Source organism: Penicillium psychrofluorescens (assembly GCF_964197705.1).
Source record: "Penicillium psychrofluorescens genome assembly, chromosome: 4".
NCBI classification, from domain to species: domain Eukaryota; kingdom Fungi; phylum Ascomycota; class Eurotiomycetes; order Eurotiales; family Aspergillaceae; genus Penicillium; species Penicillium psychrofluorescens.
Window position 1 is genome coordinate 3,278,484 of NC_133442.1, and position 21,556 is coordinate 3,300,039.

At 51.5% G+C, this 21,556-nt stretch overlaps 8 protein-coding genes across 8 annotated transcripts; 3 read left to right on the top strand and 5 right to left on the bottom strand.

The window, feature by feature from the left end:
• Positions 1-720: 720 nt before the first annotated feature.
• PFLUO_LOCUS6881 (uncharacterized protein) lies at positions 721-1,029 on the bottom strand (the record flags this gene model as incomplete). Its single annotated transcript, XM_073784467.1, has 2 exons — positions 721-794; positions 855-1,029. The coding sequence occupies 2 exons, from the start codon at positions 1,027-1,029 to the stop codon at positions 721-723; spliced, it is 249 nt and encodes an 82-aa protein (XP_073640919.1).
• Positions 1,030-3,263: 2,234 nt separating this feature from the next.
• On the top strand, positions 3,264-4,880 carry PFLUO_LOCUS6882 (beta subunit; the record flags this gene model as incomplete). Its single annotated transcript, XM_073784468.1, has 2 exons — positions 3,264-4,729; positions 4,787-4,880. 2 exons carry the CDS (start codon positions 3,264-3,266, stop codon positions 4,878-4,880), a joined length of 1,560 nt encoding a protein of 519 aa, XP_073640920.1.
• A 724-nt stretch (positions 4,881-5,604) lies between these two features.
• PFLUO_LOCUS6883 (40S ribosomal protein S21) lies at positions 5,605-6,147 on the bottom strand (the record flags this gene model as incomplete). Its single annotated transcript, XM_073784469.1, has 2 exons — positions 5,605-5,839; positions 6,116-6,147. The coding sequence occupies 2 exons, from the start codon at positions 6,145-6,147 to the stop codon at positions 5,605-5,607; spliced, it is 267 nt and encodes an 88-aa protein (XP_073640921.1).
• Positions 6,148-6,445: 298 nt separating this feature from the next.
• Positions 6,446-7,598, bottom strand: PFLUO_LOCUS6884 (uncharacterized protein; the record flags this gene model as incomplete). The annotated part of the gene is made up of 3 exons (XM_073784470.1): positions 6,446-7,053; positions 7,109-7,461; positions 7,534-7,598. The coding sequence occupies 3 exons, from the start codon at positions 7,596-7,598 to the stop codon at positions 6,446-6,448; spliced, it is 1,026 nt and encodes a 341-aa protein (XP_073640922.1).
• A 528-nt stretch (positions 7,599-8,126) lies between these two features.
• On the bottom strand, positions 8,127-10,017 carry PFLUO_LOCUS6885 (inosine-5'-monophosphate dehydrogenase; the record flags this gene model as incomplete). Its single annotated transcript, XM_073784471.1, has 3 exons — positions 8,127-9,268; positions 9,463-9,771; positions 9,828-10,017. 3 exons carry the CDS (start codon positions 10,015-10,017, stop codon positions 8,127-8,129), a joined length of 1,641 nt encoding a protein of 546 aa, XP_073640923.1.
• A 722-nt stretch (positions 10,018-10,739) lies between these two features.
• On the top strand, positions 10,740-11,939 carry PFLUO_LOCUS6886 (uncharacterized protein; the record flags this gene model as incomplete). The annotated part of the gene is made up of 6 exons (XM_073784472.1): positions 10,740-10,810; positions 10,866-10,985; positions 11,284-11,448; positions 11,498-11,641; positions 11,690-11,844; positions 11,902-11,939. 6 exons carry the CDS (start codon positions 10,740-10,742, stop codon positions 11,937-11,939), a joined length of 693 nt encoding a protein of 230 aa, XP_073640924.1.
• An 87-nt stretch (positions 11,940-12,026) lies between these two features.
• PFLUO_LOCUS6887 (uncharacterized protein) lies at positions 12,027-12,492 on the bottom strand (the record flags this gene model as incomplete). Its single annotated transcript, XM_073784473.1, has 2 exons — positions 12,027-12,143; positions 12,202-12,492. 2 exons carry the CDS (start codon positions 12,490-12,492, stop codon positions 12,027-12,029), a joined length of 408 nt encoding a protein of 135 aa, XP_073640925.1.
• A 3,917-nt stretch (positions 12,493-16,409) lies between these two features.
• PFLUO_LOCUS6888 (iqgap- protein) lies at positions 16,410-21,548 on the top strand (the record flags this gene model as incomplete). Its single annotated transcript, XM_073784474.1, has 3 exons — positions 16,410-20,271; positions 20,323-20,601; positions 20,659-21,548. 3 exons carry the CDS (start codon positions 16,410-16,412, stop codon positions 21,546-21,548), a joined length of 5,031 nt encoding a protein of 1,676 aa, XP_073640926.1.
• Between the last annotated feature and the right edge of the window lie 8 nt (positions 21,549-21,556).

Consider the following 21,556-nt stretch of genomic DNA (forward strand, 5'->3'; position numbering starts at 1 on the left):
TCGGGATCCAGACACAAATGATCGGGCGGGCCACTTATGGCGACATCGGGGGAGGAAGCAGGGGATGGGAAAGTTGAAGAATGAAAACCGAGTCAAATCACTCATGGATGGTTCACCGCGAAGAAAGGAGGCCGTTAGGTAAGCAGCGATCGATTTTTGCGGGGATTTTAGTTGTTCCTTCGGATTATTGCTTGTGATGATGGAACTGACGGACGAATGGGTATTATCTAACCTTGAACCTATTGAGAAGGTTAAAGATAACCGATGCCCGGGGATATGATGCTTCAAGAAAACTCAAGGGGCATTAGGGAATCATATTGAAGTATTCTATTTGACCTAATTTCTATGCCCGCAAGTTGAGGTATAGAATGAAAGAAACGTTTTTTCGGGCCGCTCCTTGTCAGAAAACACATGTAGTTTAAAATTGTCAAGTCTACGTCCTTGACTGTGGGTGAGTGGTTCATATCTTTGCCACTCTAAGCAAAGATGCCACGCGTTTTTTTCTTATATAGGGCGATCTCTACAATCTACGAAGTGCGGAATCGCAGCTTTGAGCTTTGACAACTCTTTCCATTGCTTGCTTCCGAGCCATATGTTGAATAGTGCGCACGATCGCCAGGTCATCGAGACTTCCATCAGAGAACCACCACCTACCCGACCTCAGCGAGTGAGAATGTTGAACCCCAGTACCCAACACGAGATCTTCGAGTTCTTAGCCCCTCAGGGCGAGCTGAAAGTGCAGTTATTAATATCTAACGTCGCTAGGTCGATCGTGTATGGGGGCCCAGTCGTGCCTGATTTCCAGATTAGCAAGAGTCTTCCATACGGCCCTTCCGTGAACGAGAGCAACTTACCAAGAACGAAGGTATAGGTCACATTGCAAGCGATTTCGGGATCCGCGAGGGGATCGTTCAAGATGTGTGAGCTGAGCACTTTAATCAGAGGCTCGAGCTCGCTTCCTTTGAGTGCCATGGAATTCGCAGAACTAGCGATGAAGAGAACGGTTCCTAGCCATGATTGGAACTTCATGTTGACAGAGCTGCTTTTTTCGAACTGAACAAGATCAATGTATGTCACTGAAGATTGGGAGCCTGGTAGTACTGTCTTCGCAAACAGAGAACCAGGTAGATATTGAGCTTCTTATAGCGCGGGCGAGTTGTACTTGAATGAGCTCGACTGAGTAATTCATTTTATGTTTGGGTAGCATTGTGAAATATGTGAAGTAATTGTATGACCCGACATCAAGCCAAGACATGAGTTTAAGGCTGCGTTACTTCTCCAAGTCTTGTGTCGGATGGTACCCAAGAATATGACTGGAGATGAAAAATACTCTACTTACAGAGTCTGGACGTTTGTCTCATGGTAGCCCGACTTGGCTTGAGCTATTTTACCTTCTCCATTGCATTATGCTGTGCCTTCGGTACATATGCTGCCTCACATGCTGATCAGGGTGGTCGTTTTAAACTCTCGGCAAGTTCACTCAGGGCAATAACATGCATTGTACAAGGAGGTGGGATATATCTGGAAAATATGTAGATGTCGTTGCTATGCATACTGTTACAGAAGCACGAGAGAACACGAGCATCCTTGCAAGATATTGTTAATGTATTCCAAACTGCCAAGAATCGCAAATAATTGAGATATCAATACTACTCGGCTTACATACTGAGACTTTCTTGCCCGGTAGTACGGCTATTTACGGACAAACAAAGAAAAGCTCTTCAAGATATACCGTACAAGTAACGCCAGCTTCAGTACATTGCTATAGTCAGGACAAGGTTCCCTAGTTCGCGCATTGGAAGGAGCTTACCGCAAACTTGTCCGAGAGTATAATGATCCAGGGTGCAAGAAACATAGATCTGATCTTGGATATTCAGCTCCTCGTGGGAACTAGTGGCCCTCGCAATTCTCTCAAGCAGAGAGCCGCGAACATGGATCCCAGCAGCATTCGTCATGATGGCAGGCTGAATAAGAACCGCAGAGGCGACCATCGAGGGGAGCGAAAGAGCTCCGAGAGCCAAGGTTCCGTAGTATACTGAAAATTTCATGGCGGAGTAACTGCTTGAGCTATACTTGAAGAGAATGGATGGGCAAAGGACATTCTCCTTCATCAATGCCTCAGGATAGGACTTTCATTTATACTTAGTAGACTATATTGTATGGCATAAAATCGGAGACCACCATTGACCTTTCGTGTATTGGTTCAGTTTAGAAGCTTGTCTCACACCAATATATCATCCGGTGATCATACTTGCCATGAACTGACATGTAGACGATATCCGGGCTATTTGTGTTCTTGATCTACATGAGGTAAATCAGTTTGGATTTGACTTCACTTTTTCCTATTTCTTCCCATGTTGATTACTCTCGCCTCTAGCTACGTAGCTGGTAAGATTGAGACATCGCCTTCTTTTTCCCAGAGTGAGCCCTTATAAGGCTTTCTCAATATGAGGTTCTCAGGGAGGCAGAAACAGCAACGAGATGTGAGATGCAATGCCAGGCTCCATAGTTCCTACTTTAATGTTATGTTTACTGCCTGCGGGTGTTCTAGTCCAACTGTAACCTTTTAGTCCTTGTCAACTGTTCTCATGTAACATTCGTTGACGAGTTCACAAGTGAGACGAGAAGAGATCGAGGAGGTTGGCACGATAATCATGCGGCTTGGCTACACGAGGGTCAGACAAGCTCTCAGAAACTTTTGAGGCTCGCACTATTCAGTGACCTCTTGCCTAACCTAGACTTGACGTGGCATTCACAAATCTTGCTAAGGAACGGATATACATTCCATGTTTGTAGAGTGGCTGCACTACACTAGACCTTGAACAATTGAACATAGAGGCGATGCAATCACTATGCTTACAAGCTTGGCTTTATCACACCCAGTGGCTCATAGGATGCAGGGCTATTGAAGTTGTTGATTGTTGATACAAAGTAGAAACATCGAGAGGCTACGACAAACAAGGGACAAATATCGGCTGTCTCATTCAAATTGGCTGGAAGGATAGACAGCAGTTCGACAAGCAGGTCTTCCGAGGCCAACATTGCATTTTCGAAAAATGCGCAATACAAGGTGATGAGAAAGAAACAACTGATCACGAGTCATCCGCGGAGTCAGTCAATGGAAATGCACACTTGGTCTCTGTGCCCCACCGGGCCACCTTGTCTGTAGAGTCACAATTTCCACGAACGGCACCCACCAGCATCTCCCCGACTCTCTCACCCCCAGCTCTCGTCGCCACAGCACGCAGGCAACGGCTGCAACCATGGCGTCCGACGACATGACAACCCACATCCTGGATGCTCTATCCGCATCCGATGTGCCCCTCCCCTCCAACGAACTTTTCCCCTCCACCCCCTCAGCAATCGTCAAAAGTGCGCTGGACCGTCTAGCCTCGCGGCAGATGGTCCAGTACGAGACCAATGACAAGGAAATATTTGTTCTCACTCCGGAGGGCCAGGAGATTGTGACCAATGGCTCCCACGAGGCCAAGGTCTTCGCCGCCGTGGTCGCCGCCATGGACGGATTGAAGATCAGCGAATTGCCCGCGGTGGTGGGCAAGGATAACGCCAAGGTTGGCCAGGGCAATGCCTTCAAGCGCGGCTGGATCAAGAAGGACAAGGACGTGTTGCGGGCAACCACCGACAAAATCGTGGACGAGACGCAACAGCAGCTGCTCACCGTTCAACGCACCCAGACCCTCGACGACGCAAAAGCCGTCACAGATCTCAAACGGAGGAAGCTAGTCACCCTTCAAAAGGTCATCACCTACACGGCCTCCAAGGGGCCCAAGTACGCCCGGAAAATGATCAAGGAGGAGACCGACTTGACTCCCGAGATGTTGGCCAACGGCTCGTGGAAGACGGCGACCTTCAAGCCCTACAACTTCAACGCCAAGGGTGCCGTCACGCCCGCAGGTGCTTTCCACCCGCTGAACAAGGTGCGGCAGGAATTCCGTAACATCTTCTTCGAGATGGGTTTCGAGGAGATGCCGACCAACCGCTATGTCGAGACGGGCTTCTGGAATTTCGATGCGCTGTTCGTGCCGCAGCAACATCCTGCCCGCGACCTCCAGGATACTTTCTACATCGCCGACCCGGCAACCGCAGACCCCCCGCGCGAGGATCCCCTCGACGACCCCCACCGCCCCAAGTCGACCCAGCCCGCCTCCAAGGCAACGACGGACGCGCCGCTCGACTATAAAAAGTACTGGGACAACGTACGGGAAGTGCACGAGCACGGTAAATTCGGGTCTATCGGGTACCGCTACCCCTGGAGCGCGGAGGAGTCCCTACGCCTGGTGCTCCGCACGCACACCACTTCCGTCTCGTCGTACGTGCTGCACAAGCTGGCCGCCAACCCGCGGCCGGCGCGATTCTTCAGTATTGACCGTGTCTTCCGGAATGAGGCCGTCGACGCTACCCATCTGGCAGAATTCCACCAGATCGAGGGTGTGATTGCGGACTTTGGGTTGACGCTCGGTGGTCTGATTGGATTCATGGAAGTCTTCTTCGCCAAGATGGGCATCCACCAGCTGCGCTTCAAGCCCGCATACAACCCCTACACCGAGCCAAGCATGGAGATCTTCGGCTACCACGAGGGTCTGGGTAAATGGGTGGAGATCGGTAACAGTGGTATGTTCCGGCCAGAGATGCTGGAGTCAATGGGCCTGCCGAAGAACATGCAAGTCTACGGCTGGGGTCTGAGTTTGGAGAGACCGACTATGATTAAGTATGTCTTTTTATCTACTGTATTATCATGGCTCGTGCTAACACTTTGGTTTCACAGGTACGGCGTGAACAATATCCGTGAGCTCCTCGGCCACAAGGTCGATCTGAACTTCATCGAAAGCAACCCCGCCGTTCGCCTGGAAAAGAATTAAAACGTTGCAACTGGAGGAGGTAACTTATAGAGAAAAATTTTCTGTTTCTTGTTCTGTCTTGCGGAGGTTCTGGGTTCTTATCACGCCAGAGTTTCTGCATGTTTACGAGTTCATGTAGGAGATGACGGGATTGCATATCAACGATGGATGAGGAGAAATGAAGAACATGCGCTAGATCGATGCAGCTTCTACAACAGTAGTACTAGTGACAGAAATGTCCCACCCGTATCTGTGCCCCAGTGCATGAATCTCTGCAACAGTGGCTCATCAGAAGGCGGAGATTTGATATTCGGCAGATGGTTACGTTTCTACCTCCTCGCTCATGGGAGATAAGTTGACATCAGAGAAAACGGGGAGTCTTCTCGAGTCTACTTTGGGTGAGGAGGCCTTGATGTGCCGATATGCAGAGAATAAGAAAAGAGGACCGATATGCTGGCCCCAGTGACTTTTTGTTTGGTTTAAAGTCGTCCATTCGATTTTCATTTCGATAGATAGAGGAAAGTAGGAGAACAGAAGTATAAGAAAAAATAGAGACGAAGAAGGGACCGGATGTATCCCTCTGTCCTGTTTTTTCTTTCTTTTTAAAAATCCCAACTCCCTGAACGCGACCATCGAGCCACATTCGTCTATCCAATGAACAACGTTAGTCCGGGAACTCATCGAGACGCCTGGTTATCAACTCACCATCACATCAACCATCTAATACCACACGGCAAAAAAACATTTACCGCTGGGAGCTGCCAGACCACACGTTCTTCAGGTAGCCATCACGCTGAGCGAGACGGTTGAACGAGTCGTCGCTCTCGCCGCGGGCGCGGATGAATCCGCACAGGGCGTAGGTCTGGTTCTCGCCGGTGTAGCGGCCGTTCTCGTCGACCTTGCCGACGGACAGCTGGACCGAGGCGTGGTCGTTGGCCTTGATGATGCGGTTGGTGGCGCTGCACTTGCGGGGGACGTAGCTGTGAGTGGGAATTGGTTAGTTTGTGTTGGGAGTTGAATTTTCGATGTCTCTCGTCAAGTTCCCGATTGCGTCCTGAAAACCTTCTCCGGTTGCTCACAAGACAGGTCGCACAGAATTGATTTCGCCGGTATTTGTTGCGCTGTGATTTCCAGTCCGACCGGGTGTGAAGAAGGCATTGCTGGAGTGTCGGACGAACAATGGGGGAAGATTTCCAGGACACACGGAACGAGACAGAGATTTCGATCGCAGCGAAAAAGGAGCAGTGAAAACGTACAGATCGACGATCTCTCCCTTCTCGTTCTCCATTTTGGCGGGTTGGGGGGTGGTAGAGGGTTTGGGCGACGGTGAGGTTGGAGGTGGAGGGTTTCGCTGAACATGAAAATCCGACTGGAAATGGATTTGTGTGGGTCATGTGATCTTTGTCGAGGGCTGGCGGTAGCGATAGCGGGAGTGTGTGGCGTTACTCCAGGCCCTAAATTAGGCCGTGGCAGTAATGCTCCACCATTTCCTTACATCCAAAGTCTCTCTCCGATGTAGACATGTATTGGCCATATGTACAGTAGGCTATCTCGCTAATTATAGACAGAAAAAAAATCTAAATCATCTACAAATTGCTCTTCTCCCTCTCCTCCCGCAACACCTCCTTCCTCCAGCCCACTTCCACCTTTCTAACAGTCCCCTTCGTAAACTGCACCAGAACAACCCTCTCGGACTCGCCCTGCTTCCCCAATCCCTTAAGTTCAGCCCCAGCATCATCCAATGCCAGAATAGAGCGTCCGTCCTCTGTCATCTTGAGCATCTTCGGCGAGATGAACTTATCTGTCCAAGGCGGCGAGCCCGAATGCACAAATTCAACTAGCGCCGCACGGCGCCTCTCCATTTCCTCGACTGAAATATTCGCCCGAGGCTCCTGATCCAGAAACCCCGAGACCAAGTGCAGGAGCAGGAACTGTGGCGGGAAGAGAATGATCTCCGCGTTGCGTGCGCGCCGGAGCCATTCCGAAGCGGGCAGGAATTGCGCTTCTGTTACCTCGATGCCGCCGTCCGCGGTGGGGACTTGGAGTTCGTCGCGTTCGCCTTCGGAGGGCAGTTCTTTGAGTAGGCTCTTATCCACGTTGACGGGCAGAGGCATGAAGTAGAGATACATTTGCGTGGTATACCGCTTCGGCACGTTGGTTGGGGTCACCCAATGGGTGAATGGAATCAATTTGTCTGTATAGGGCATTAGCATTGACGGTCTAGAAAGAAATGACGCGAAAGGACAAACCGATGTCCGGCACAGCAGTTGGGTGTTGCCGCTTCAACCACTCTGCAAAGCTAACCTCATTCTGATGGATGAGGCGCCGGCCCTTCTCTCTCGTCTCCTCGTTGACAGCAATCATCTTCCCCGACTCCGCATCTTTGGCGAGAAGAACACCGCTCTCCTCGAAGAGTTCGCGGATCGCAGCACGTCGGTAGCAGGGAGCATCATCGTGCCGCGTCCGGTCCTCGGGAGGCGGGCATTCTCCGTCCTGGCTGGACAGGTTACCGCCCGGAAACACATGGGCAGATGCAAAAGAGCTGGAGGTCTGCACTCGATGAAGGAGCAGAATCTCGTTCTTGGGGGAGACGAGGATCACACTGGACACAAGTTAGCTGTTACTTGCTCATGAGATATCGCAATTAATCTCAATGACGACGATAACGACAAACCTCGAACTGGGACGCGGCACTGCGGGCGACTTCTTCGCGGCGCCATCGCTTTTTGTGCGTGGCATTGTAGTGGTTTGAGGCGTTGAACCTGGTTCTGAGCCTGTGGAATACGTTCTCCGCGCGGAGATCTGTCCGATGGTTGTTAAGCGCTGAGATGGCCAATGATGCAAGGAATGACGAGACACGGTCACTCGAGGGCACACGTTTACTGCGAATACGATCTGGCGACTGCAAACAAGCGCGTCGTGAAGAAACAAGGCGGACATGGCTTGACCGCGAAGCTGTGGCAGAGCCATAGATCCGTCCCCTTGGCCCAGCCGACAAACAGCCTAGGCTAAAAATGCCCCCCGCCTTTGTCGCGCCGGTTTAGCCGAACCATGTGCTCGACGGCATATCAACTACAAACTACCACTACATTTTTGAAAATAAAATGGATTCATAACCAGAATTGATTGATTGCGTAACGCTCGTAACTCCTATCCTATCATAATATCCCCCCCTTTTTTTTATTTCCAAGGCCACGTATCTTCGGGCGAGGGAGGTGTCGGGCTCCCGAGGAACATATTCACAGAAACACAAAACAAACTTAGCTCTTACGCGTAAAGCTTCTTGTCGTAGCTGTGCAGGTCGTGGACGTTGCCCTCGGCCATGGCGCTGGCGCTTCTCATTTCAAAGCGGACAGTGCCGTTGTTGACAGCCTCGTGGAGAGCGGCCACGCTCTGGGTACCAATTTCCTGCAGGGAGTGCTGGACACCGGCAACAAGGTACGGGATGAACTTGGTGACGGAGCCACGGTCCACCACGGAGCCGGCCACACCCTGGGCAACCAGCACGCTGGCCTTCTCGGAGAAGTAGCGAGCGGTACCGGCGTTGCTGGCCTTGCTGTCCTTGGCGCTGCCGCCGGCCTTCCTGTCCTCCATGGCGGCGATACTGCCCATACCACGGTAGGCCTTGACGAGCAGGCCCTCGTTGCTGACGTAGTATTCACCGGGGGATTCGGTGGTACCGGCGAGGAGACCGCCCATCATGACGGTGCTGGCACCCATCGCCAGACCCTTAACGATATGGCCGACGTTCTGGATTCCGCCATCGGCGATACAGGGGACGCCGAAGCGAGCAGCGAAGGATGAGACGCTGCGGACGGCAGCGGCCTGGGGACGGCCGCAAGCCATAACCTCCTGGGTGATACAAGCGCTACCGCTGCCCATGCCAATTCTCAGGCCATCGGCGCCGGCAGCAATCAAGGAAGCAGCCTGCTCCCGAGTGACGACGTTGCCGGCGATAACATCGATCTCGGGGAAAGTCTTCTTGACGTACTTGATCATCTCAATCTGATACAAGCTATTACCCTGGCTGCTGTCCAGGTTGACGATATCCAGGCCAGCCTCCACGAGCAGCTTGAGGCGGTGCTTGTCCTCCTCACGGGTGCCAATAGCAGCAGAACAGATCAGCTGCTTGGAGTGAGGGAGCTTCGAAGCCAGAGGGTAGTAAAGGTTCTTCATCAGGTCGGAGCGGGAGAGCAGCGAGACAAGGTTGCCATTGGTATCCACAATGGGCAGCTTGCCCTTCTTGGACTGCCGGAGGACATCGTTGGCCTCGGCCAGGGTGGTGCCAGCAGGAGCGGTGACGAGGTCGGTGGCCATGATGGCAGTCACCGGGTCCTCGTTGTTGGGGTGGAACTGAATGTCCCGGGAGGTAACCATACCAATCAGCTTGGAGCGAAGGGATCCGTCCTCTGTAAATGCTAAATTAGCATTCTGGTGAAAGCAAATCCTGTGTGACAAATGACACAAAAAACAAACTTGCTCAGATAAAATCTGGTTCTCTACAATGCAACTTTCGTTGCTGCAGTGGAACGAAAGTTATTTTGAAAAAGATGGAAAACATCATGCAAGCAACGACCCAGAAAAAAAAATGTTGGTAACTCACCAGTGACAGGGAAACCACCAAAGCCCCACTTGGCCTTGAGCTCCTTGGCCTCACCAACGGTGGCCTTGGGCGAGAGAACGACCGGGTCGAGGATGAAGCCGTTCTCGTAACGCTTAACCTTACGGACCATCTCGGCCTGGTCCTCAGGAGAGCAGTTGTGGTGGATGACACCCAGACCACCGAGCAGAGCCATGTGGATGGCCATGTTGTGCTCAGTGACCGTGTCCATGGGCGACGACAGAAGAGGAACCTTCAGCGAGATGCGCTTGGTGACCGGGGTGTCCAGAGTGACATCGGAGGCAGGGAAACCTGAGAGGAAAAATGTGAGCACGAGACCGCTAACCAAAAAGATGGAGGGGTCTTACCGATGTAACCAGGCAGGACCAGGAAGTCATTGTAGGTCAAGGCACCGTGCTTGTCGGAGTCGATGAGGGTATCGACATCCAGGCCATCGCGGGTGGTGTACGTCTCCAGGACCTCCAAGGCCTTGGTGTAGTCCTCAATCTCGGCCTTCATAGCGGAACCGGGAGCAGCGTCGCCGTTGGAAATGGGCATTATTTATAAACCGAAGGATAGGAGAATCCAGAGAGATGAAACAGAGGTCTCGAGGATAATCAACAGGACCAGGGAAACCTTCTGTTGATGGAGAAAGACGGGCTTTCCCAAAGAAAAGAAAGAAGAAGAAAAAAAGTCGAGCGAAGATGGCAGTTTTGGTTTCCTTCCGTGCTCGGCCAGGAGCTTGACTGTTTCGGGTTTAGCCTGCCTGGGTTTTCACCGGTGACGATCGTGATTGGCCAACAGCCGATCAGTGGGTGCATCTGCTGAGTCATGATTTCAAAGGAGTGTTGGGATGTAGTTCACTATAGTTGGTTTGCAATAATACATAGCAGTGTATAACGCGCTGACTCTCTGCGGGCATGAGACTCTCGAGACACCTACATATCTAGGCAGGATCCTGACAACAGTGGGGGATCAATATGGTCTCCTAGGGTTACCAAGATAAGATAGCTGCTCCTTCCTCATCAGAACCATAACTATGAAGTGCTGCCCGAGTCGATTGAATGGCGTGATTCCTGAAAGTAAATGACCGTCAATATGCTTCTGCGTGTGCCGTTTCCGGCCCCTCATCCCGCACGGCTTTGCACTAGCATGACGACACAATGATCATGAACCAAATACACTAGATATAAGCAAAGATACAGTCATGTGTGTCTTGGAAATAGTCAACTCACCGGTTTGTCTGTCCTCTCAAAAAATTGCTCATCCTACTGTCCAAGATGGCGTCTCCTATGGGCGAACATGGCACCTTCAAGGCTCCGAGGTCGGTACAGAGTCAGCCCAAGCCAGCGTGAGAACCACATTCTAATTTTCGGTCCCTGAGAATTATTCTAATTACTTGTCAGGCTGGAGAAGGAAATGCTGCCACCTAGCGAGTCGACCAAGCTGGAATCAAACGGCCAGTTCATTGAATATGTTGGATCGGGCAAGCTGAAGGATAAGAAAGTCCTCCTCACAGGAGGAGAGTAAGTGTTCGTCATGGATAATGATCTACCGGCTAAGAGCACATCCTTAGTTCTGGAATCGGTCGGTCAGTAGCCATTTTTATGGGAAGAGAGGGCGCAGACATCAGCATCATCTATCTGCCCAAGGAGCAAGAGGATGCAGAATACACCAAGAGTGTGATTGAGAAGGAGGGACGATCTTGTCATCTCATTGTCGGGGACTTGAGGGATCGTACTTTTTGCTGCCAGGCAGTAAAGCAACATGTCCAAAAGTTCGTGGGCCCAATCCTGCTGTTGATCTCGCTGACGCTGGAACTAGATTCGGCCGTATCAACGTCCTGATCAACAATGCGTCCGCCCAGAACATGTGCAAGAATTTTGCAGACATCAATCTGGACGAGGTCGAGGATATTTTCCGGACCAACATCATCCAGATGATGGCGTTGACCAAATATGCTTTACCGCATATGGGCCGAGGCGATAGGTATGTATTTTGGTGGAAGAATCACAGTCCCAGCTGACATGAGCACCAGCATTATCAACACTTCCTCCGTTGTGACCTTCCGTGGATCAGGCACCATGGTCGACTACGCCGCGACGAAAGGTGCTATCGTCGGCTTCACTAGATCGCTGGCTGTACAGTTGATCCCCAAGGGCATTCGCGTCAATGCAGTGGCGTCAGTCTTACTTTCCCTTTTGGTTCATGAAAACTGATGGATGCGCAGCCCTGGTGCCGTCTACTCGCCCATTCAAGTTGATACTCGAGATGCCAAGCAAATGGAGGGATGGGGCACGAAGACAGCGCTGGGTCGACCCGGTGAACCCAGCGAGGTGGCAACCAGCTTTGTCTTTCTGGCGAGTCCAGAGTCTGCTTTGTGGTGTAAGTGCTCTCCCGAATGGCCCATGGAAGAAAAGAACAATGCTTATGTCTGAACAGACGGACAGATTATGCACTGTCATCCTATTGGAGACTAGATAGAACTCGTAGGGTGATCTCCTTGGCTATGCCGGACCGGAACTTTGGGAAGGAAAAACGAATAATTAGAAGAAGAAGAAGAAAAATCAATACACGAGCCATGGCTTTGCCCCATTCAGTGCTTTATCCCATCCACCGTCATTCTGCCAAATAGCGATACTCTCGGCTTGGTCTTTTCCCAACTTCAATCCGTTGTACAGATGCTTTAATTAGGAGTTTAGTATTTCAACTTGGTTGCGAGCATGCCAAGTTATGCCTTACCGGAAACAATCCCTCCCCCGGCCGCGGCCCGCACACCTTGCCATCTGGCGACTCCCACCGCACATGGTGAACCACAGTCGTATATTCGATGCGCAGAATGTACACGAGCGGTTCGTCCTTGAAGAAGAACTTGAGCGTGTTGGGGACTTGAAGTGCCGTAGAAAGGTGGATGAAGCCAGAGTTCTGGTCGAGTTCGCTCACAGGGAGGAACTCGGGCAGCGGCTCCCGGACGGGTGAGGTGGAGGGGATGATTTTGTAGATGTACCGGGGCTCGGAATCGACGAGCGCCATTTTCTTATCTGTTGGTGAGAGGATATAAGAGTATACCGATCGATGCGGGGGACTGGATAATGGGGGGTGGTGGAGAGGCGAGAAAGAGCGAGGGTGTTTTGTCAGCGATGTTTGTTTCGTCCATCCAAGGAGAGACTTTGGAGTAGTTTGGTGAGGGCGGCGGGGTCCGCTGTCGGTTCCATCGGCAATCGAGCTATTATGCGCCTTATGTGCTACTATTACAGAATACCGGGTGTTGGTCACTCTCCAATATCTACATCCTGTTTGTGACAACTAGCTTGGCGGCGATATATATTCGGTCCAGCTCGGAGGTTCTGCAGAATAAGCCTTGATCAACTACTCTAAATTTACTAACTGATTATCATTATCGTCACAACAATCATTCATATCTGCGGTCTACATACCTACACTTCCCATCCTGGAGGGAAAATCGACCATAATTGAAGATCGGCCGAAAGTTATGGTTGAGGGACAGATAGGCCTCGCCACCGCCCGCCCGTGGGCTGGAATTAGAACCCGGCCCACGCCAACTATCTGCCCGTCGCCCATACTCGTTCTGCCCGTCGCCCACCGCGGGCTGCCGCGAGCTCATAACTAACCCGTTTTGGAAGTGCCAAGGCGTATAAAATAGCTGATTCCATCATCCGAATAAAATAAGTTAGTTAGTTAACTTAACAGCCGGTAGCTTAGTAAGAGTCTAGGCCAAATCTAGCATCACAGAGAAAAACTAGGGAAGACGAGCAGCGTCTCGTCGACAGACAGAAATTAGCCAGTCTTAGCCTTTTTTAGGCCTAGAACACGCTCTGCCGATTCGGCCAACGAGTGAAACCAGATCATTAAGGCCTCAATTATCCAAAGAGGAACGCAGAGAAACAAATAAGCGGTTTTATAGTGTGATTACTACGAACAGTGAAGCTGTCATTTTGAATCATAGAGCACATTTTAATGAGAAAATGGACGTGACCAGTACATTCAATCACCCACAGGACAACTGATAATCCAGTCAAATTTGTTCCCTGAGGAAATAGGTACAATAATTCGCGCAGAATGGGAGAGATTCTCCGCGTCCAAGGGAAAGAAAAAACAAAAAACACCGGTACCAGTTGCCATCTTCGTCGACCATTAGAAGCTCTTAGCCTTGCTTGTTACCAACTTTTCCCACGTGACGAAGCCCCAAGGAGCTCACTAGGAAGACAAATACCATACCAGCAAATATAGTCCAATACGCAGCACGATATCCCTCTAGAAGCTGATTGCCCGTTTGAGAAGATGTACTTGTATTGTTTGCCGAGCCATCATGGGCGGTGACTGAGGTGGCTATGACGGCAGTGACAGCCAGCCCAACAGAGTTACCCAGCTGGGAGATGGTATTGAAGACACTCCCAGCCAGAGCCATTGAGTCATCAGGGAATGCCCGAGAAATTATCAGACTAGACACAGTCCATAGCACTAGGCAAATGACAAGTCAGCATTTGCATCGTTCTTATCAGATACATAAGTTGAGGAAGTTACTCACCATCGCCGTTGATCGGACTTAACGTCATAGCAACAAAGGCTGCAGTCCAATATGTCCAGTTGGGGGAGGCAACCGCCATTAAGATAGGTGAAATCGCTGTTATCAGTGCACTCACCCCCAGCAGCAGGTTTACATCCACCTTTGACACTAGATGAGCAGTAACTATGTTGGTGGCCACGCCAACTACAGCCATGGGCAAGAAGCGAATGGAAGCTTGGAGGGCCGAGATGTCCTGGACGTCCTGAAAGAACAGGGTTGATATGTACTGGAAAGAGTTGAACCCGGCCCATGTGAAGAACATGGCCACGCAGATAAAAAGAAAGGGCAGATTTCGCCATAAAGCGTTTGGAATCAAGGCCGGCCTGTTGTGCTTTACCTGCCATTTCACCCAAAGCGAGAAAATAGGGAGGAGTAATATAGAGATGGCGAGCAGCACGATGTATTGGGGCTCAGACATATTCCTGTAGGTATATGTGATCATCCTATAGAAGTGTCAGCAACATCTGGATAAGGCATTAAATACAAAGACCAAAGATGACTCACACAAGTACATAGGATAGGAGTCCAAATGCCAAAGCTAGAATTGCTACGCCAATCCAATCAACATCGTAAGCAAGCTTATGCCATGTAGCCCGGCATAGCTTCATCGAATCCGCGTCCGATGGAAGGATCAAGATGGACCCGACAAACAATACGGCATCGATAATGGCGGTAATGTAAAACCCCCATCGCCAGCCGATGGTGTTGGTGAAAACACCACCAAGAATGAGTCCTAACGCATAGCCTAGTGGCTGTCCCATTCCTGTTGCTGCAAAGGCAATATTCCTCTTGCGTCCAGGTGGAAAGGACGCAGTCACTAGCGACATGGATGTCGGGAGACACATAGCCACAAAGAGTCCTAGCAGCGCACGGAAAAGGATGAATTGGTTACCAGTGCGGGAAAGTCCACATGCAAGGATTAGAGGACACGAGAAGCCGCTCCCGATCAGCCACATTCTCTTAGAGCCAACCACATCTGCAACGGAGCCGAATGCTAGCAAGGTGCATCCTGCAGATAAAGCATATACCGATGCCGGCCAGAAGATCAGATCGCGGTTGAGGTTGATGTCGGCTGAGATAGAAGGAAGCGCGGTGGTCAAAATCCCAGCTCCCGAGACACTGATGAAAGTGACACCAGTTAATATAGTGATAATCCAGAGCGACTCTAAGGCCGACTTGCTATCGTTCTCCAACGACTCCTCACATAGAACGTTCCTATATAGCCTTGGCGACTCTCTTTCCGTTTCCACAATTTCCTTGTCGCGTCCTTCATCGCATGATTCCGCCAATGCCGACGCTGCTGAGGTCTCTGTCGTTACGGTTGTCATGGCGGCGGAAGCTGCTTTGTCCCACGGTGTGGAGGATATGAAAGGAACCGTTCAAAGTCGTCCGGTGAGAACAACACCCAGGTCAGCCTCCTAAATAGGACGGAAAGAATTTGAGAAAAAAAAAGGAACACCAAATCACGTACACAGGTGCATTCTTAGGCACCCGCCTTCTCTTAATAAGCGGAAGTACCTTTTTTGTCCTAACGTAATTTGTCGACCAACATTTGGGCAAATATACCGCTAGACCAAAAAGTGCCAAAGGCAACATTTCAGCTCTAGACGGTAATTTCCACAGTTGACATAATTCCCTAGCGACTCGCTCACCCAAGCGACCCGATCACCTCAAAACACATTTGTCAACATACGAAGACAATTTATGATTGCTTCGGTCGCTTTAGCCGCCTGCGTGCAAGGAAGGAGGAAGTGCGAAACCGTTCCACGAACTTTACTCTCTTGTCAAATAAATGATTCTCCTTAAAAAAATGCAAAGCCCTAGCCTTTCGTGGCATCAAATTTTGGACCTCCCTATCTAGACGTTATATAGTCCTAATTATAAGGGTTTGTAGTCTTATCAGAAGGCTTACGTGCTGATGTGATCGACACGGCATTAATCACCTGATGGCACTAGTCCCGATCCAGAGATTTGTTTACCGGTTGGCGTTCGTCGCACTTTCCCCCACCGTCAATCAACACTAACACCGACCCTGACTCGGTGGCTCAGGTTTCTTGCGCCTCTTTGCTCCAACACTTTACCACCACTGCTGCAACTCTACCCACCACACCACCCAAAACCACACACACCGTCAACTTAACTTTCCCCTTCCGTCCCTCGCGTTGCGAGAGCACTGCCAGGCGCTCCCTTGATTCCCACATTCCGTCAACACCCAAATCGTCTTTTTGTCGCGAGCTGGGAGAATACCTGGACCGGAACACTTCCCCCACCCACCGCTTCTGCTCGTTGAAGCAGGGATGCGGTCAATCGAGCAAGCCACTCCTTCATCGGTTATCGCATTCCTGTCGCGCCGCTCTCAGTGATGTCGAGCCACGTCCCCTCCTTCAGGCGAGCGCAGACAGACCTCTCGGCAGAGTCGTCCAGCCCACTGCGCCATGGGTCGACAGCATCCACCAACTCCTCTATCTACTCCCTCGCATCCAGTACATTTGCGCCGAGTCGTACCAGCACTGTTTCCTCAACTGCATCGATCCAGAGCAACATCGGTCACTATCGGGGGAAAAGCGAAGCAAGCATCATGGGTCCCCCACCCGATCGCATCCCGGAACGAGGAGTTCCGTCGAACGCGGGCGCAGCGTACGAGAATATTCGTCGGTCCCTGCGACCACTGCAGCAAGCGCCCAATGGCGCGCGCGAGAAACCGAACTCTTTTCACTCTCGAAGCCATACCATCGACGAATCGCAACCGTGGAAGGAAAATCGACCCGTCACCCCCGAGTCGCGTCAGGTTCACCTCCAGGAAAATCAGTCGCCTCGCCACAGAGTAAACGCCTACGACCCTCAAACGCCTCCACACACGGCTTCGCCTCATCACTGGTCCCCCAACCCAGGGTCTCCACGCCCACACTCGCCCCAGAAGACGCAACAGTCCCACAGTCCCCATCCGCCGCAACTGACCGCCGCGCTCTCGGCACCGGACCTGGAGACCTTTCAGAAATCGTCGACACGCCATCTCAGGACTCTATCCAAGTTTGCACAGTCCGGCGAAGGTGATGAATTCACGATGCAAACAACCACCCCTTCCGTGGTGGGCCTGCAAGGACGACGCCGTCTGAAGCGCGCCGATTCAACAGCCGCAAGCAGTGGCTCCATCTCCCCCCGCAAACCCAATGCCTCATCGTGGGCCGCCGGGAACTGGATGGACCAGCAACGACAGTTCTTGCAAGCTTACGAATATCTCTGCCACATTGGAGAGGCCAAGGAGTGGATTGAAGGGGTGATCCAGAAACAAATTCCGCCTATCGTTCAACTCGAAGAAGCGCTACGAGATGGTGTAACCCTGGCAGAGGTCGTACAAGCCATGTACCCTGATCGGACACTTCGAATCTTCCATAACCCCAAACTACAATTCCGCCATTCGGACAACATCGCCTTGTTCTTCCGCTTCCTTGACGAGGTTGAGCTACCCGAGCTTTTCCGATTCGAGCTGATCGACTTGTACGAGAAGAAGAACCTGCCCAAAGTCATTCATTGTATCCACGCACTCTCCTGGCTGCTATTTAAAAATGGGCTCTTGGACTTTCGCATGGGCAACCTCGTCGGTCAGCTGGAGTTTGAACACCATGAGCTCGAGAAAACCCAGAAAGGCCTCGACAAAGCAGGTGTCAGCATGCCTAGTTTTGCCGGCATGGCGGCGAACTTTGGTGCAGAGCCCGAGCCGGTTGAGACAGAGGACGAACGAATCGATCGAGAATTGCACGAACATGAAGCACCTATCTGTGAATTACAATCCCAGATTAGAGGAGCAATGCTCCGATTGCGACTCGGAAACACTATGAACGATCTTTGGGACTTCGAAACTCTGCTGGTTGATTTGCAAAGTCGGTTGCGCGGTGACTGGGCCCGTCAGGTCAGCCAGTATCGACTCAGCATGCGCCAATTTGCGGTCAATCTACAGGCGACCAGCCGGGGATTCCTTGTACGGCATCGCCAGCGGGGCGACAAGAAGTGGCGCGGGGCCCAAGAGGGCCACATTCTCACGTTACAGAGCCTGATCCGTGGCTGCAAAGCTCGAGCGCAGACTAACGTGCTCATTAGTCGCGTGCGGCGCGAGGAACATGGCATCAAGCAGTTCCAGGCTGCCCTGAGAGGTGCTTTGCAACGGAAGCACATGACCGAACAATTCGAGGAAGTGGAGGAGGCCAATAACCCCGTCAAGCTGCTTCAGGCCGTGTTGCGAGGGACGATGGCCCGTCAACGCCTGTCTCAGATGAAAGCTGCACTCCACGACGAATCTCGCCGAATCACGGCCCTTCAATCGAGTGCTAGGGCACTGGCAGCGCGCAACCGCCATTCAAAACTGTTGGACTCCATTGCAAAAACACAGAATGGGCTGGTTGCCTTGCAAGCTAAGGCTCGAGCTGCAGCTGTGAGACGAGAGACTTCAGCACTCCGTGCTCAGCTGGCCCAGAATCGATCAGCAGTAACTGAGCTCCAAGGCATCCTCAGGGGCACTGCCTTGAGGCGATTCCTGGATTCGCAGCGTCGGTCATTGCTTAAGGCGGAAGTTTCCGTTTTGGATTTGCAATCCAAGGTTCGGGGAGTGATACAGCGGAGGCGTTTGAAGGCTCAAAGAGAGGCCTTGAAGAAGCAGGAGCACCTGGTTGTCGATCTTCAGTCGCTTGCTAGAGCAGCAATCCTACGCATTGATGTCGGCAGCATTCTGTCTCGCCTCGAGGATACCGAAGATGAAGTTCTTCAATTACAGGCCCTGGCCAGAGCTATGATCCTTCGGGTTCAGATCGGTCAAACGCTGAGCGATCTTGAAGATCAAGAAGACATCATCATTGACATTCAAGCACGTATCCGGGGTAACATCATTCGAAATCGCTTTGAGGAGAAACGCCGGTATTACAAGGAGAACATGGAGAAAGTCATCAAGGCTCAGAGCGTTATCCGAGGGCGAATCCAGGGTCAAGCTTATAAGAGTCTGACAAGCGGAAAGAACCCCCCTGTTGGAACGGTGAAAGGCTTTGTTCATCTTCTCAACGATAGCGATTTCGACTTTGATGAGGAGATTGAGTTTGAACGCCTGCGAAAAGTGGTTGTCCAGCAAGTGCGGCAAAACGAACTTGCAGAGCAATACATCAGCCAGCTTGATATCAAGATCGCCTTGCTCGTCAAGAACAAGATTACTCTGGATGAAGTCGTCAAGCACCAAAGGCACTTTGGTGGACACATTGGACACCTGCTGTCCAACACAGAGATCTCTTCCAAGGATCCATATGATCTCAAGGCCCTGAACAAGACGTCGCGGAAGAAGCTAGACCAGTATCAGGTCTTTTTCTTTCTCCTCCAGACCCAGTCACAGTACCTGGCCAGGCTGTTCCGGCGGCTTCGCGAAGTCAACACATCGGACAAGGAATACGAGCGAATCAGGCACTTGATGATGGGTCTCTTTGGGTACTCTCAGAAAAGACGTGAGGAGTACTATCTCGTCAAACTTCTGGCAAGGTCTGCTAAAGAAGACATCGAGAGCTTTGCATCCATTCCGGAGTTCTTGCGCTGCACCTCATTCTGGAACAAGCTCTTTGGCTCATACGTGAAGTCTCCGCGTGATCGGAAATTTATGCGCGACGTTATGGGACCCGTGGTCAAGGAATCCATTATCGACAACCGCGATCTTGATCTGGAGAGCGACCCAATCCAGATTTATCGCTCCGCGATCAACAACGAGGAGCTCCGGACAGGCCAGCGGAGTCGTCGACAGCCCGACATCCCTAGAGAAGAAGCGATCCGAGATCCGGAAACGAGAGCGACCTTCATCCAACACTTGCAAGATCTTCGTGACGTTGCCGACCAGTTCTTTGCGGCTCTGGAGGACTTTCTATACCGCATGCCTTTCGGAATCAGGTACCTTGCTCAGCAGATGTACGAATGCTTGACCCAACGGTTCTCGGAAGAAGACCCTGGGTTCATTCTCCAGACTGTCGGGTTTTGGGTGTGGAAGAACTACTTCCAGCCCGCTGTCCTGGAGCCAGAGAAGCACGGCGTTGCCGACCGGGGCTTGACCCAGGAACAGAAGAGAAACCTTGGGGAGATTTCCAAGGTTGTCGCCCAGGTCGCCTCGGGCAGGCTCTTCGGTGCAGAAAATGTATACCTTCAGCCCTTGAATCAGTACATCGGGGAGTCAATCCAACGGCTCGGACGTATCTGGGGTCAGAGTACGTCTTTCCCTACATCCTCAACCTTTGACTGAAACTGACACATTGCAGTGATTGCGGTGCAAGACGCAGAGTCCTATTTCGACATTGACGAATTCAATGATCTTTACGCCAAAGCCAAGCCTACCCTGTACATCAAGATGTCGGACATCTTCTCAATTCATCAACTTGTTGCCTCCGAGATCAGCTACATTTGCCCACAACCCGATGATTTCCTCAAGGATCTTGTGCGTGATCTTGGCAACGTGAAATCCAACGAGAACGAATTGATGAGCGTCAGCTCAACCGAGATCAATCTCACCTTGAACCCGAAGCTGGCTCAAGTCGAAGGTAGGAGAATTCTGAGTTGTTAGCTTTGTTGCACAGACCATCTAACCAGATAAACAGATCCGGAGGCCGAGGTGAAGGCGTTGTTTATGGAGACGAAGCGATGCATTCTGTACATTATTCGAGTCCAGACCGGTACCAACCTGATGGACATCATGGTTAAGCCACCAAGCGAGGAGGATGAAGCAAGATGGCAGACGCTGGTGCGAGAAGAGCTACATACCAACAATCCTCGCCGGGGCGCCTACTCTGAGGCCAGCACCCTGGTCGACATTGGATCAATGGATTACGGAGAGCTCAAGCGCACTGCGCTCGAGAACATCCTTCGCCTGGAGCAGACCGGCAAGATCAATCGTCACAATTATTACCAGGATCTTCTGAACGCCATTGCGATTGACATTCGAACCAAACACCGCCGGAGAATCCAGCGAGAACGCGAATTGGAAGGTTCCCGACTGACCTCGGCCCGCCTGAACGATCAAGCCACCTACTTAGAACAGCAGCTCAAGACATACAACGACTACATTGAGCAGGCCATGATCACGCTGCAGAACAAGAAAGGAAAGAAGCGGTTCCTGATGCCATTCACCAAGCAGTGGGATCACCAGCGAGAGCTTCAGAAATCCGGCAAGGTATTTAAGTTCGGGTCCTACAAGTACTCTGCTCGCACCTTGGCCGACCGCGGCGTTCTGGTTTCATGGAAGGGCTACACGGAGCGGCAATGGGATCGCGTGGATCTGACCATCTCCAGCAACGAGGTCGGCGTGTTTACCATTGACGGCAGCAGCGGCAACATGATGATCCCCGGCGCCAACGCGCAGGTGCCGCTGGACGACTTGCTGCAGGCCCAGTTCAACAACGTGCAGTTTATGGACTTCTTCGACGGGCATATGCGGGTCAATGTCAACCTGTTCTTGCATCTGATTATGAAGAAGTTCTATAATGAATGAGCGGCTTT